The 15,105-nt window shown below is 31.1% G+C and overlaps 2 protein-coding genes across 6 annotated transcripts; one reads left to right on the forward strand and one right to left on the reverse strand.

Moving 5' to 3' along the window:
• Window positions 1-1,548: 1,548 nt before the first annotated feature.
• On the forward strand, window positions 1,549-7,050 carry LOC120077209 (putative MO25-like protein At5g47540). Of its 5 annotated transcripts, none has more exons than XR_005481743.1 (15): window positions 1,549-1,936; window positions 2,267-2,428; window positions 2,574-2,692; window positions 2,781-2,855; window positions 3,116-3,209; window positions 3,549-3,608; window positions 3,735-3,803; window positions 3,994-4,092; window positions 4,177-4,221; window positions 4,303-4,405; window positions 4,493-4,585; window positions 5,385-5,472; window positions 5,599-5,680; window positions 5,775-5,976; window positions 6,095-7,050. XR_005481743.1 is itself a non-coding variant. In XM_039031112.1 (12 exons), the coding sequence occupies exons 1-12, from the start codon at window positions 1,670-1,672 to the stop codon at window positions 5,417-5,419; spliced, it is 1,221 nt and encodes a 406-aa protein (XP_038887040.1). In that variant the 5' UTR covers window positions 1,549-1,669; the 3' UTR covers window positions 5,420-5,473. The 5 variants fall into 5 exon arrangements, 2 of the variants coding, with proteins under 2 accessions (XP_038887040.1, XP_038887041.1); XR_005481744.1 differs by having other exon boundaries at window positions 5,780-5,976; XR_005481742.1 differs by having other exon boundaries at window positions 5,599-5,976.
• A 3,702-nt stretch (window positions 7,051-10,752) lies between these two features.
• On the reverse strand, window positions 10,753-12,589 carry LOC120077831 (cytochrome b561 and DOMON domain-containing protein At5g47530-like). Its single transcript, XM_039031893.1, has 3 exons — window positions 11,765-12,589; window positions 11,369-11,623; window positions 10,753-11,252 (listed from the first exon to the last, which is right to left on the reverse strand). Exons 1-3 carry the CDS (start codon window positions 12,371-12,373, stop codon window positions 10,926-10,928), a joined length of 1,191 nt encoding a protein of 396 aa, XP_038887821.1. The 5' UTR covers window positions 12,374-12,589; the 3' UTR covers window positions 10,753-10,925.
• Window positions 12,590-15,105: the final 2,516 nt, after the last annotated feature.

Genomic DNA, 15,105 nt, shown 5'->3' on the forward strand with positions numbered 1-15,105 from the left:
TCAAGATGTTATGCATTTAATCCTTAAGTTTTTTGTTTTGTTTTAATTTAGCCCATTAGGTTTCAAAATTTTACAATCTTAATTTGAGATTTGAGTTTTGTCCCCAACCAATTGGATCCTGATAAAAAATTGATATCTTATCCATATCCAAGCATATATAAAATAAATGATTGATTCAATGTAAGAAAAAATCGAGTATGAATGTTTTGTATAAATATATAGCTAGTATATTTAGCTAGTATTAGTTAGAAATTTTGATATTTGTTATAATTCTTTGTTGTCTAGTCAAATCAAAGTCTTAATTTATTTTTTTAACTTTGATTATTCACTAAATACTCATTTTTCATCTTTAGTATAATAGTTAAAAGGTATTGACGTTAATGACTGGAAGTGGGCGTTTAATAAAAAAAAAAAAAAACAATCAAGCAACCAAATTGAAACTAATTTCAAAGCTCAAATGTAAAATTTTAATATTTTGAAACTTATGAACCAAATTTTGAAACCAAACTCAACATTTAGAGGTGTTAGCCTCCAACTCCTACATGTTTGAAGCTCCAATTATAATAGTTGGTGTTTTCAACTATTATAATTTGTAATTAACTATACAATATTATCATTTTAAATCATTCCTCGTTATAGTGTTCACTATTTATTATCGTGTTTATTATTTCTATTTATACTCTCTTTCTCTTCTTATTATAGTGTTTATTATTTTCTATCCAAACTAAAACGTTTGCACCCAAATACAAACTATTATAACCCAAACTAAAATTGTATACACCCTAAACACACATTATTATAATCTACCGTCTATGATAACCAACTCAGTATCCCAAACACTCCATTAAATATTAAATGTGTAACATTTTGAAACGTAAAAATCAAATAGAAACTAAACTCAAAACCTAGTAACCAAAAAGGTATTTTGTTCCTATTTTTTATTTTGTTAATACATTGTAACTTAAAACCTTAAATCCTAAACTAAAAAATTATGTTTATAGCAACCTTCCAATATATTTGTATTTGTGTGCTTTTATATTTAGATGAACGTTAATGGATTGAGTTTCTCACTTTTTTTTCTTTTGAAGAAAAAGATTTTCCTAGAATTGAAGTAGAGTAGTAAACTCAATTTTAAAAATTGTTTTAAATTTTAGTTCAAAGGATGTTTATATTCCCTAGAAAATAATTTCCTTATTCAAAAAAGAAAAGAGGAATCTTTAAATATACAATTAGAATCCTACATGGAATTGGAATTTTAATTTGAATAGGATTCACATTATAGTTTTATAGTATTTATTAGAGCCATCGGACGATTAAACCTAATATTATATAAAAGAAATAAAAACTTTATGAATTAAATTGGTTAATAGATTAATCTAAAATAATTCAAATCATCTCGAATAATAAAGTATAATAATTATATATACATATTTTTATTAAGATTATTTATTCTGAACTATTAAAATAATTTTTTAACACTATGGAAAAAAATTATAATATAAATTGAAGTTAATTTGTTAATCATAAAGCATATCCTAGTCATTTTGAAGTTCCAATTTCAGGATTGAAGAGAATCACCGGTTGTGATCGGAATAGTAAACTTCACGCGCCACCGCAGCAAAAGCCGATTTCTTTTTGCTATATTTGTAACAAACAACTCATTTCTGCAATGCCCAACAAAACCGGTACACAACGACGCCCCTTTCTTCTCTTCCCCCGTCTCCATCTCCCCATTGTCACCCCAGAAATTGTATCTTCTAAGAAGAACAAAGATCAACGAACCCCACCAAAATTCATCACAACCCATTTACACATCATGAAAGGGCTTTTCAAACCTAAGACACGATCGCCGGTGGAGCTCGTCCGGTACGCGCATGAGCTTCTTCTCTTCATTGACCGGAACGAGGAGGTTCGTGAACAAAAACGGGCAGAGAAGGTATTCTTAATGTTGTTATCCATGATTTTGCTGCAAAATTCATCTGCGTCACTTTATTTTTGTTATATGGTTGTCGATTTCTTCGATTTTGCCTCTTAGTATCTTCACCATTGCTTCCATTTAAGCTAGAGAATGCGATATTGTTGCGATTGCTCATATAAATCTTGAAGTTGTGTAATGTATGTGATAACAAATGGAGAAAAATGGGGTTACCCTTTTCTTTTCCAGTGATATTTGTTATTACTTATTGGGCGGAAATTGAATGTTTGATTAGGCTTATTTTGTGTTGATGTTGGAAATGACTTTGTGTTTGGATTTGAATTTATGCAGATGTCTGAACTGAACAAAACCATCTCACAAATGAGAACGGTTCTTTATGGAAATGCTGAAGGAGAACCAAGTCCAGATGCTTGTTCTCAGTTGACTCAAGAGTTCTTCAAGGAGAATATGTTTCGCCTTTTTATCGCTTGCATTCCGAAGCTGAACTCAGGGGTGAATTAATGAGCTTGAACTTGCAATTTTATGATGATCATCATAGTTTCATTAAAATGTTGTTCTTGATAAGTACTTTGATTCATTTCATAATCCTGCAAGTTCTGAAGTTGTGTAGCTTCACTAGTATTTCCTTTACCTGCAGCTGCGACAATGTGCGACTCATGTTCTTGCCAATCTGCAGAGGCAACAGGTTAAGTCGCGGATAATTGCCTCTGAGTATTTGGAAAACAACATGGATATTATGGACATTCTTATACCAGGGTAAGAAGTTGGTATTGTTTTAAGATTGAACTACCAAATTGTTAACATTACAAGACCTCCATTGATGGTTAATGATTGGCTCAATTAGGTACGAAGATAGCGACATTGCTTTAACTTATGGCGCAATTGCGAGAGAATGCATCCGACACCAATGCGTTGCTAGGTATGAACCATTTAACTTGTTTCTTGCAAAGGCAAACATCTCTCAAAGAGATTATGCAATGAATTGCAATGCATTGAGCTTGAATCCATATAGGAGTATCATTTTGACATATCTGTGCTCATGTTTGAAACCTCAAATAACAGCCAAAACTATGTAGTGCTGTATGAACCATGGCATTGTGAATAGCTCTAGTTGATGTTCGTATCTTCTTCTTTGTCGTCATCTTTTTTCTTCTTTATCCTTAATCCTTTCTGGTTCAGGTATGTCCTAGAATCAGTGCATATGAAGAAGTTCTTTGATTACATTCAAAATCCAATATTTTACGTAGCATCAGATGCTTCTGCAACATTTAGAGTTGAGTAAGATTATGAATTTCTTTTTTCTCCTCTATTTAACATATCTTATGTCCATTATGTCTTTTGTAGCTTAGTATCTTTATGTATCAAATGCTCATAATGGTAATAACCACATTAACTTGCTAATCTAGACATACTCAACTGGTTAAAGTATATGTTTACGATCAAGAGGTTAGAGGTTTGAATCTATTCACTCTATATGTGATTGAACTCAAAAAGAAAAAATTATAATAATGTTCTTTTATGTCATGTTGGATAAATTTAGCTGTACTATGGTTTGGTATATTAAGAGGATGTTGTCTGTTAACTAAAAACATCTTGAACTAATTTTATGCAGAAACTTTTGACAAGGCATAAGTCTACTGTTGCTGCATTTCTTACCAAAAATTATGACTGGGTAAGTAGTAATAACTTAGTTTTACTTTCATTAGAATGGCCTTTTGCGTCATTTTGTTAATTGTTAGTTTTCGCTTAGATGAACAAGCTCATTGAAGTTGTTTTTCAATCTTTGCTAATTTTTCAGTTCTTCAAAGAGTACAATATGCAATTGCTGGAATCGACCAATTACATCACCAAACGACATGCTGTGAAGGTAAAGAGAAAGAACAACTGTTACCCCTGTTGTAATAATTTACATGTTTCGATTCACTCCATTACAACTAATGGCAATTACGATACATCGGTTCAATACTTCTTGTTCTATTGTTTCAAAGATTATATAATTCCATAAATGAAGAAGGCATTAGCATTTTATGATCCTAAAGTTGGGTACTCTGCCACAGTTGTTGGGCGATATACTACTTGATAATTCCAACTCAGCTGTGATGGTTCAATATGTGAGCTCATTAGATAACATGAGGATCTTGATGAACCTTCTTAGGGTAAACTCTCTTACTTTTAAACCAACTTTCTAAGAATTTACACCCTTCTTTTCTTGCCTCACACCACATATATTATACTAATAGGATCCAAACAAGACAATACAACGAGACGCGTTTGATGTATTCAAGGTACTGTTGAAGATTGTTGAATTTTTGCACTTTTAAGTTCCTTTTTTTGGTTAAAAATGCTGTTTTTTTCTGTTTATTTAGCTATTTGTTGCAAATAAAAACAAGCCTCCAGAAATCACTAGTATACTTGTTGCAAATAGAACCAAACTCCTTCGTTTTCTCAACGATCTTAAACCAGATAAAGGTAACAACTAAGTCAGCTTTTGTTTCTCTGCCTACTTAATATTATTTCATATATGTATATAGATGATTCTTCGCTTTTTTTTTCCAGTAAATGAAGGGTTTGAAGAAGATAAAGCTCAGATTATAAGAGAGATCTCCATTCTCGAATCGAGTGATCCCTCATCCTCAGAGATGGAAAACTGTGAGATTGAATGTTAATTTCAATTTCATCTGCACATGCATCTTTTTGTTATTGCACCTTTAAAAGTGAGTCAAGATAAATATCGAGTCATCGTTTTCTGCTTACTAATATGAAAAGCATGAGAGATGTCTAACGACACGAGACAAGTGATCATTGAGAAATGTCCCGACATTTGTTGTTGTACCTTTAGAAATTTGATGGAATTCATATGTACCTTCATTTTTTTTTCTAAGTACATATATCACCAAAGTTCAATGTAAATTCTACATTTAATACACATTCTTTATATATATAGTTATTCATTTTATCGAGAGTTCGTATTGCATTTATAGATGGCTTGCATTTGTTTACTCTTACTCCCCTTTTAGTTCATTCTTTCCTCTTAACCATTTTACACAATTCAGATGATGAACTGGTCTAAACGAAAAGATGGTTAAAATTTTTAATTAAAGATGTTTGTTTATGTATACAACGACAAACAATATTTATCAATTTGAACATAAGGCCCAGTTACCATTTCAAAGGTCAGTGATTCAATCTTTAAATTCTGTAAATGTTGAATTAAAAAAAATGGTAATAGATATTCTATAATATAATCAACCTATCTTTATAAGCAGTATAAAGAAAAATAAACACGACTCTCCATGAAAGACTTTATTTGAGAATTTAAAAAATTTGGGAGGATATTGAGATTTGCTAAAAGAAATATATATATGGAAATAAAAAAATGTTGGAGATATTTATATAACTCTACCGATTACATTAAATATTTACAAAGGTATCTTGCTTTTTAACTTAGCATTTCATGCCAACACAAGCAGAAAGGTATGGTGATAAAATTACCTATGTGCCCTGTAATTTGTTCAGCGAGTGGAGAAAATTTTCAGGTAAATTTCAAACTTACTCCTTGAATTTTGGTCTTTTGTTTGCATTAGCCCTGTGTAAAATTGCCGTTCAATTCTCTTGTTATGTTAGAAGCACCTTCTTTATTCTCGCTTGTTCTTATTTCTCAGGAAAAAAGTTCATTGACACACAAACCAAAGAGCAGACTGCACTGAAATCTCATACTTTCCTAAAAAAAAAAATTGACACTTGGTACAGTAAAAGATAGATGCAACCCGACTACACCTAATTTTTTTTTTCTCAATCCAAATATGAAATATTTTTGGTGACATTTTCTATTAAAAAGGTAAGGAGGAAGCAAACGAAAAGCCTAAAAAGGTTTTGAAGTGGAAATGGAAAGTCGGTTACTCTGTTGGCATTCATCTTCTTCTTTGTCATGCCCCGGCTTGATCCGAACTCTCCCCACATTTTACCAAGTATTCTCGGCCGCGGCCGCCACCGCCACCGCCACCGGGAGGATCAATCTTGAAACCGACCATCCCTCCAAGGTTTCCTACTTTTTTCTTTTTCTTTTTGGTCTCATCATCTCCCATTTATGGATAAACTATTTGTGTGTATTTGATTTGGTGGTCTCTTCTGGTTGTGATTTTTGTGTCTGTCTGGCAGGAGAAGGAAAATGAGTTCAACACGGTTGATTCCCATGTATGTATCTTCTTTTTTTCTTTTTCTTTTTCTTTTGGTTAAACTATAACAAAAAAAATGTCTTTCAACTTTGTACTTTCGATTAAGAATGTTCTAGACTTTCAAAAATTTAAGAAATACCTTAAGAAATTATCAAAAATAACCCTCAAATGATTCATCTTTCACAACAGTTCTTTCTCGATCGACCAAGATTCGAATGAAAAATTTACTTTGTTTTTAGTCTATCATCTAAACTATCATTCAAATAGTTTTTCTCAATATAAACACTGATATTGCATATAATTTTTATAATCTTCCCCAAATCCTATATCAAATCTTACCTATTCTTTTCAAATTTCGAAAATCTTAAAAAGCCAATTTCTGTTTTTATAATTATCTTAATTTTCAAATGGATTCATAATTATGCAAATTGATTTTCCAACTGTATATTGGAGTGATACACGGAATTATCCTTAAAAAAAAATCATAGTTTGGATATATTATAAAAAAAAATAGATTTTTATTCAAATTTGGATGGTGTAATTCTACGAATTTTCTAAAAGAGGGCTAGTTAAAAACTATGAGAGGTTTTTGGCATCTGAACATTCAATATCTCGAGAATAAAGAGATTTCTATGTTGATGACATCCTCATTTTACTTTTGGATATATTATGTTGATGGATCCTAAATCTTCATGGACTGTGCATCTAAATGATTGTACTTGTTTTTATGACATCCGAAGATATCTCGAGAGTGAAAAGATTTCCATTATTGATGGCATCCTCTTTTTACGTTTTTGCCCTTCCAAATGATTGTGAGATGTCATGATACCGGAAGAAAACTCAAGAGTAAAGACATATTCATTGTTGATGATATTCCCATTTTACTTTTTGCCCTTCCATTTCTTATTTATGTTTATATGTCATTCTTTTTTAACTGCATCATATAATTAAAATAAACATTGTCAATTATATATCTATTGTTCTTTTTTTTGTTACATCCTAGTTGTTTTTACTTTTTTTAGCAAGATATTTAAATTAATATTTTTTTTTTATAAAAATATCTTAAATTACTTTATATTATTTTGTCGAGAAAAATAGAAATAATATAATTTGTCTTAATTTAAAGAAAAATCAAATTGATAAAAACAAGTATTGTTATATAAGTTCAAATTATATTAAATTAATTATAAATTAATAAATAGTTGTAAGAGCATTCTTGGAACATTTTATAAATTTAAGACATTATTTAGTAGAAATCTTATCAAACAAATACATGTTTCAAAAGTATTTTCATACATCTAAAAAATTATTTCTACAAAACAAACATGGTTATCTAAAGATGTTAAACATTTATAATTTTGGGTATATAGAATTTCGAGTATTTAAAAATTTCGATTATCTATTTTTTCAAAAAACAAACGAAGAAGCAAATGACACTTTAGAGAGATTCCCATCTACTACTACTAATAACACTATAGTTTGTTTGTTTTGTTTTATTTTCTGCCCTAAACTACATTGGAAAAAAGTATTTTTCAAAAAAGTATATATTTTTATTTAAATTCTTTTCATAAAATTTGTTTAAAATACAATACTTTAAAAGTATTTTAAAAGCTATTTTGAATGATTATCAAACACTTTAATTTTTTTTTGAATGACTTATTTTAAAAAATTAAATACCGAAAAAGTTACTAAATATTTCCTTAATCTTACTCATGTGTACTCCATGAAATTACCATCAACATGATCTACACAAATGAGGTGTTTAGATTGGGTTCTTAGGAGGGTCATCTCATCGTATGATCTATAAATACTATTTTTTTAATCTCTATATAATGATAATATAAGGGCAAAGAAGATAATATAAAGATAAAGAAATGGTTATGTTTACTAATTACACCATGTTACTTGCAAACTTCTAAACACCTCTCATTTGAGAAAGGTACAACTTTTTTTTGGCTTACGAGCAACTTGATCCATATAATTTCTAGTTGCCAACATATTGTTTGCCCATAATTTCATGCATATTTTGTTATATATATGCATCCTTTTTTTTTTAATCATAATGCACTAAAACAAGTAAAAACAATGGTATAAATTACCATTAAAATATAGATGTTGTAATTGTAATCCAAAATACGTTAGATTAGTATTAGATCAAGTAGGTTGCAATCGTAGTTTGATTTATATTGAGCCCGTATGTATTAACAATGGTAACGGAATGAAACATATGTGATTACTATAATGCCCTCCAAATATAATAAAAAATTACTGTAGATGAAAATAATAAGTGTGGCCTTTAACTCACTAATTCTTCCATTTTCAGGATGATTTATTTTAAAAAAGAAAAAAAAGGTAAGTGATTAAAAAAAAACCAATATGGGTTGAGGCTCAAGTGATTACAGCCATGTAACAAAGTGGGTTTGGTTAGTATGGGCTTATATGATTGATGGGAGAAAGGCCCAAATTAAAAGTACTAGTACTAAATAGGCTTAAATCAAAGGCAAGCAAACTCAGTCTCAATATGCGCATTAGAGGAGGGGAAGTGTGAGGTGGGTTGGCGTTTCGGTCAAGAGGTGGGATAGCGTCCCACCTTCCTATCTTGACGGGTAGGCACAATCGCTTGAGTCTAGTTCTTGAGCAAAGGAATCGCTTTCATTGAAAATTTCTCTTTAGCAATCAGCCATCAACCCTCTTCAAGCCGTCGAATATAGATAGGAGATCCACTTCGACGTTCAAGGTTGGCAACAAGTGTAAGTGCAATCGCAATCCCTATAAATTTCATTAATTAATATCTCTTCCGTCCTAACACACTCTGTTATGACACAATTACTGACTGACATTCTGAAGTTCTAAGTCTTAACACTCTCCGCACAAGTCTTAAAAATATGATTATATGATTTCTCAATATGTGTGTGATTCTATGAGTATATCACACAAATAAAATGAGTGGAGAACACACTTATAACAAGTGGAGATCAAAGTGTATAAAGCATTTTGGCTTTTTTTTTTTAAAAAAAAAAAAATTAGGTTTGAGCCAAACATTATTTTTTTTTATGCATATTTTTAATATTTTAATGCATCAAGTACAGTAATAAATAAATACGTTAATAAACTGCTATCTATTTTAATGTCAAGAATTTCAATCTTCTATTTTTATAATGGTTGAATTATAAAAATATAGTTTCAAATAAATTTATTGCACTTTTTTAAAGCAAAATGTTGCATATTCCTTTAATTTCAAGACAACATTTTTTTTATATTAAAAAAAAAACCTAAATTAATTGATACCTAATTCAAAATTATATTTCATTCTTACTTCCATCCTTTTTTAATCAAAGCCTTTCAATTATTTCTTTTTTTTTTTTCTTTTTTTTTTGGAAGAGTTGTTGGAATCTTCTAGTAATGTAACCAAATGACAAGCTGCCAAGTTTCTCGAATAATAAAAAGGCCAAAAAGGAATAATTAATTAGTCAATAAATTTGAATACAATCAATTTGATTAAGATTATTATTTTTTTCAGATTGATTTTATAAAAGCAAAATGTGTTGCTAATTGCATTTTGAAATACAAATAACAAAAGATTCTTGGTGAAGGCACCTCCAAGTTCCAACTTTAACTTTAACTTCATGAATTGTAATGCACATGCCTACCTTTTATTGCATACAACAAACTAATAAATAAATAACCCATTGACTTTCAAGAGTCTAGTAATTTTACAAGTTATATAAATTTACACCAATTACAAATTATTTTTCTCTTCAATTTCATATACAATTTACATATACCCACCTATAAAACTTTATTTCCATATATTAAAAAAAAAAAAATTGCACTCTCTAACTTTTGCTTAGTTTGACTCGATTTTCTACCTAAATTACTTGTTTATCTATTTGAATCTATTTTTCAAAAGAATTGTTTTAATTTTTTGCTGGTGTTAAAAAACTTCTTTTTAATCTTATTTTCTTTGATTTTAGCTCTAGTTGTTATAGCTCTCGTTCTAACTCTATTTTTCTCTCACTCTTCCATTAGTTTCTCTTTTCGTTTCTTCTCATAAAACTATTCATTTATATATTGTTTATAAAGCTCTTGAAAGCCATTATAAGAATATCTAGTTGTTCCATATGAAAAATTACGAATTAGAAAGTATGTGTTATGTTAACAATTATGAGCAATCGGCTTACACGATTAAGATAAGAGTGTTATATACACAAACTCTTTTAAGTTGGAAGTTAGACCTTGAAAAACAAACGGTTTACACTCTTTGATTTAAATAAAACTTTCTCGATAAAGAATGTATTTCTAAGTTGATGTTAGACCAACTTCCTACAAAACTTGTCTTCTAAAAAGAAAATAGGTCTTTCTCATTTATTATCTTTTTCTTCCTCTTTTAAATTTTACATTACAAAATGGAATTCAAACCTATACCATTGACAATAAACATCTTAGCTAAGAAAAAAAAAAATACTAAATTCCATTAGAAAACAAACATCATCTCTTTATGGGTAAATTTTGAACTTCTAAATTCGATACATTCTTGTGCATCCACTTCTTACATTTTTAGATTGCTTGTATTCCCCATTTCTTTCCCCTTATAACTTCCTAACTTATAAACAAAAATTCATAAAATTGAAATGAATCATGAATGCACAAAAAGAAGAAAAAAGAATTTTTATATAATTATAATAACAAAAATAATATTCTACAATATGATCATCACTACTACTAATGCAAACAAGAAAAACACAAGGAAAAAAAAAAAAAAAAACAAAAAACACTCAAAATGTAAATCAAACATCCAAAATCAGAGACTATAATCAAACTCTGTTTTCTCCTCTAGTAGCATTTCCATTGATCCCGTTTACGCCATTGATGTTGTGAGGAAACTTATCGGAGTTTGATCGCTTTCTCTTGATGCAGATAATCCATGTAACGACTTCAAGAACGACGGCGACGGCGCCCAAGAAGATGATGATTCCGGTGTAAGCTCGTTTCCATTTGCCATCAGGGTTCAAGATATCTAATCCTTTAAAGACGTTGATGATGCTAAGAACAATCACACTGTATCCGATTGAGTGATGGTAAATGTTCCAATAGATTCTGTATTTGTGATCCTTGTTTGGCCTCAAAAGCAGAGCGAAAACCTAAAAATGGAAAAACCCCAAATCACGATTAGTGAGGATTTCAACAAAATTTTGATTCGATTTCGATTTGGGTTTTTTATTTTTGGTGTTTTGATAAGGGTTTCTGTTTTTCGTACCTGAAGAGTTCCGAAGACGAAGAGGGTGATTCCAATGTTGCGATGAGTGTTGTATTCAACAGCGAGGGATTCGCCGCCGAGTTTTATACCGGTGGCCCAACCGGCGACACCGACGGCGTAGGCGGAGGATTGACAAGCGACGTGAAGGTAAAACCAAGCTGGATCTGCTCCTTTGAAAACCTTCAAATATCTAGCGAAAATTGCTCCCATCGGCATCATAGTTCCCCAACTAACAGCGTTCAAAACTCCATGAGTCTGAAAAGAAGAACACCAAAAGATCAAAACCCTTCAATCAGATGATGAAATTTCACGAAATCCTCAAAAGGGTTCCACAAATGAGAACAATCAAATAGACCCAGATCAGAAAAGACATGAAAATCCTAATCAAACACTTACGTTTCTCTTCTTGAGAACAGTATCCTCAGCTGCTGTGCTTGATCCAGTAAGCAAATTGAGGGTGTTTCTTGAAGCTTTGTTTGTGTCTGTAATGGCGTGGGAAGCTGGAGAACCTCCAGCCAAAGGGCCTTCTTGCCATACTTGATTAATTGTGGTCATGCTAGCAGGAAGAATAATGGTTGCAAAAATGGTCATTTCATTATTGACATAAGTGGCTGTGAGTTGAGGAACTTCAAAGCTTATGCTGCTTTCTTGCAGGGTTGGACCAGGGAAAGCCACGTTTGAAGTGTAAGCATGAGGAATTCCAGAGGAATTTCGGTAGGCGACTAGAGCTTGAGAGCCAAACATGGCGAGGCCTTGTGGATTAATAGCCCAAGCAATCCACTGATTGGGAGAGGTTGAAGGACGTCTGAAAGCAATTCTCAAGGTGTTGTTTGATTGAATTAAGGTCCAATGAAGGAAAGAGTTGAGCACTGGATGATCTACACAAGCTTCAAACACTTCATTGTTTGTAAAACCATTGTAGTTTCTGCAAGTCTGAGCTGAGGCTGAGAGGCATAAAGAGAAGAGGATCAAAACAGAGAAGAAGCTTTGGAGTTTCAGTTCCATGGTGGACTGAATGGATTTGAGGTAATTGTTTTCAGTTTTGTTGTTGAGATGTTGTTCTGAGATGAAGGGGATTATTGTTTGAGGGAGGAAGAAGGAAGAAGAAAGTGAGTATTTATAGGGTATAATTGAATGGAAAGTTTCATAAATTTGTGTTCATGAAAGGATGTTTCTTTTCAACTATGTGAATTTGTATTGTTTTTTGGGTTTTTGGGAAGTCTTTGTTTCTTCTTGGTTGCTTCATGTGTCTTTGTCCATGTTCAACAACTCACATTTGTTAACCTACTTTTCTACTCTCTCAACCATTCTTCTAGAAAAAACTTACTTGGGTTTGGGGTTTTTCCCCCTTTCTATTTCTATAGAATGGGAGCCACCTAAAAGAGAAAGAGAAGGAAAAACACCTTGAAAATGTTGACTAATTCCAACTTCCACCATGGTTAAAAAGCTTTAAGAAATCAACCACCTTGAGTCTTATGTTCTCTTTGCAAATAATCTTCCCCACCCCCTCACCTACCCATATTACTTCATTTATTTAATTCTAGGGTTTGAATTAGATCTATGATTGCTTTTTCCCAAGCTAACTTTAGGGTTTCAAATCTTCATTTTTATGGGTATTATGGGATTTTTTTTTTTTTTTTTGGGACTAATGGTGTTATGGGAATTTCAAATCTATAGTTAGTTTTGTAGATATAACTACTTTAATGATTAAATGGGTGATCAAAGCTCTCGAAGATCTGAAAATTCTTGAAGGCTTGAGTTGTTTTAAAGACAATGATTTATTACCCTTTGAAGATTGAGTGGAGATCATCAAAATCCTTAACAAATATTAGACTGTGTGGATTTATCTGAGACGTCAAATGTTGTTAAAGGGTGCATGTCAACTTCTTTTGTAGTTCCTTTTTTCCCGATGAGGAATGTGAAATTTTTTTTTTTTTTTGGGAGATTGGTTCCTGAATAGAGTGTGCTCTATTTCATTTGATAATTTTTTTTTTTTATCTAGTTTGTTCTTGGTTTAATTTATTTTCTTTATAAAAAAATAATGATGAAAAATCAAAATAAGATTTGAATTTTGACTTTACAAAGTGTTTGCATTTTGTTTGTGAGCTTATAATTTCTAAAAATTAGGATGGATACTTCTCAAATTCTTCTGCCTTTGTAATACAAACAAATAGCAAATTGATTCAATCTTTATAAACTCAAATGGGATCTAGCTACCATATTTTTAGGGGAGTTTGTCATTAATCTTTCATCCCCATTCTACCCTTGAAAATATTGGTATTTACATTCAACTTAGCTCAAAAAAAAAAAAAAGCAAAAAAACAAAACAAAACAAAAACAAAAATTGAAGATTTAAATTTAGTATTTGGTGAGGCTTTGGGAAGGAGCCAAATGGAAGAATAGTACTTGTTGACTCAGCAAGAAATAACAGAAAAGAGTGGAATCAAAGTTAAGAAAATTGAAATTGGAATGAAACTAAAGTTTTTTTTTTCTTTTTGAATAATTTACATTTTATTCTTTATTATTATTATTTATAAAATAGAAATGTGAATAAATATTATATTGTGTTAATTAATTTTTATTTTAAAAAAATGGCATTTTGTACAAGTTTGACCAAAAACAGGTACGAGACGTGTTGATCGCTTTATTCAACATTCTACAACGCATTTGATCATCCAAACGACGTCGTTTCATCAAGTGTTCACACCTATTTTCCAATTCCTCTTTTCCTTTTTTTTTTTTTTTTAAAATGATTTATTAAATGTTATTAATGTTTAGCACACAACCCCTGACCACAATATTCACTTAATTTCAATGCATATGAAGAATACCCTTTTTAAGAAATTTATTTCTTTGTTATAATATTCTAATGTTGCTGTTTTTTAGTTCCATAAATGTATAGATAGGAAGCTAACTATAAGAAAAGATATACGGTTTGATTGATAAGTTTAATTGTGTGTTACATATTGTTTTTTTAAGTGTTTTAATGAAAAAAAAATAGGGTAATTATGGTGAATCTTGAACAAATTTAAAAAAGATTATGCCTTTATTCAATAAATACTTTTTGAGGCTATTAAAAAATATACTTTTTAAGAAAATATTTTTTTGGTTTCTAAGTTCTTATTCTAGTTTTCATTTGATCCTTAAATTTCAAAACATTACACTTTTATTCATGTTTTTTTAGTTTAATTTCTATTTAATCCTGTTGGCGTAGGTACGATTCCAAGTTCTCCTCACTCCTTTGGCCCACTCCTTTTGTCTAGACATGTCTCAAGAGCTGGAGCTAACCTACAAAAGTACTCGCACTGGTGTGGTGCCGCGCCAAGTACACCATGATGCATAAGTTAGTACAATATGTATTTAGCTCGACTAAGTAGAGAGAGAATTTTTTATCTCTTAAAGGCTCACATGGGACTATTTATAAAGTTCATCCTCTGACTCTTGCTTGAGACATGTACAATGTTGACGATGTCAGACTAGATTGACCCTCTAAGTTGCAGGTGCCAATGCAGAGCTTGGCTCAACCATTTCCCCTTTGGTGAAATGAGACGAGCTCGACTAATTGACTTGAGGCCCAAGGGTTTGACTCTCTTTTAGGGTGTGCAAATCCCATGCAGGCTACAAGGCGTCGTTGGACTTGGGTCCACTCATGGGCTTGGACCTTGCCTCATACAACCCTCAACAAGTACTTAGGTGACAAATGTTACAATTTTATCTTTAGGTTTTGAGTTTAGAGT

The sequence above is a fragment of the Benincasa hispida genome, chromosome 5, assembly GCF_009727055.1.
Source record: "Benincasa hispida cultivar B227 chromosome 5, ASM972705v1, whole genome shotgun sequence".
NCBI lineage: Eukaryota > Viridiplantae > Streptophyta > Magnoliopsida > Cucurbitales > Cucurbitaceae > Benincasa > Benincasa hispida.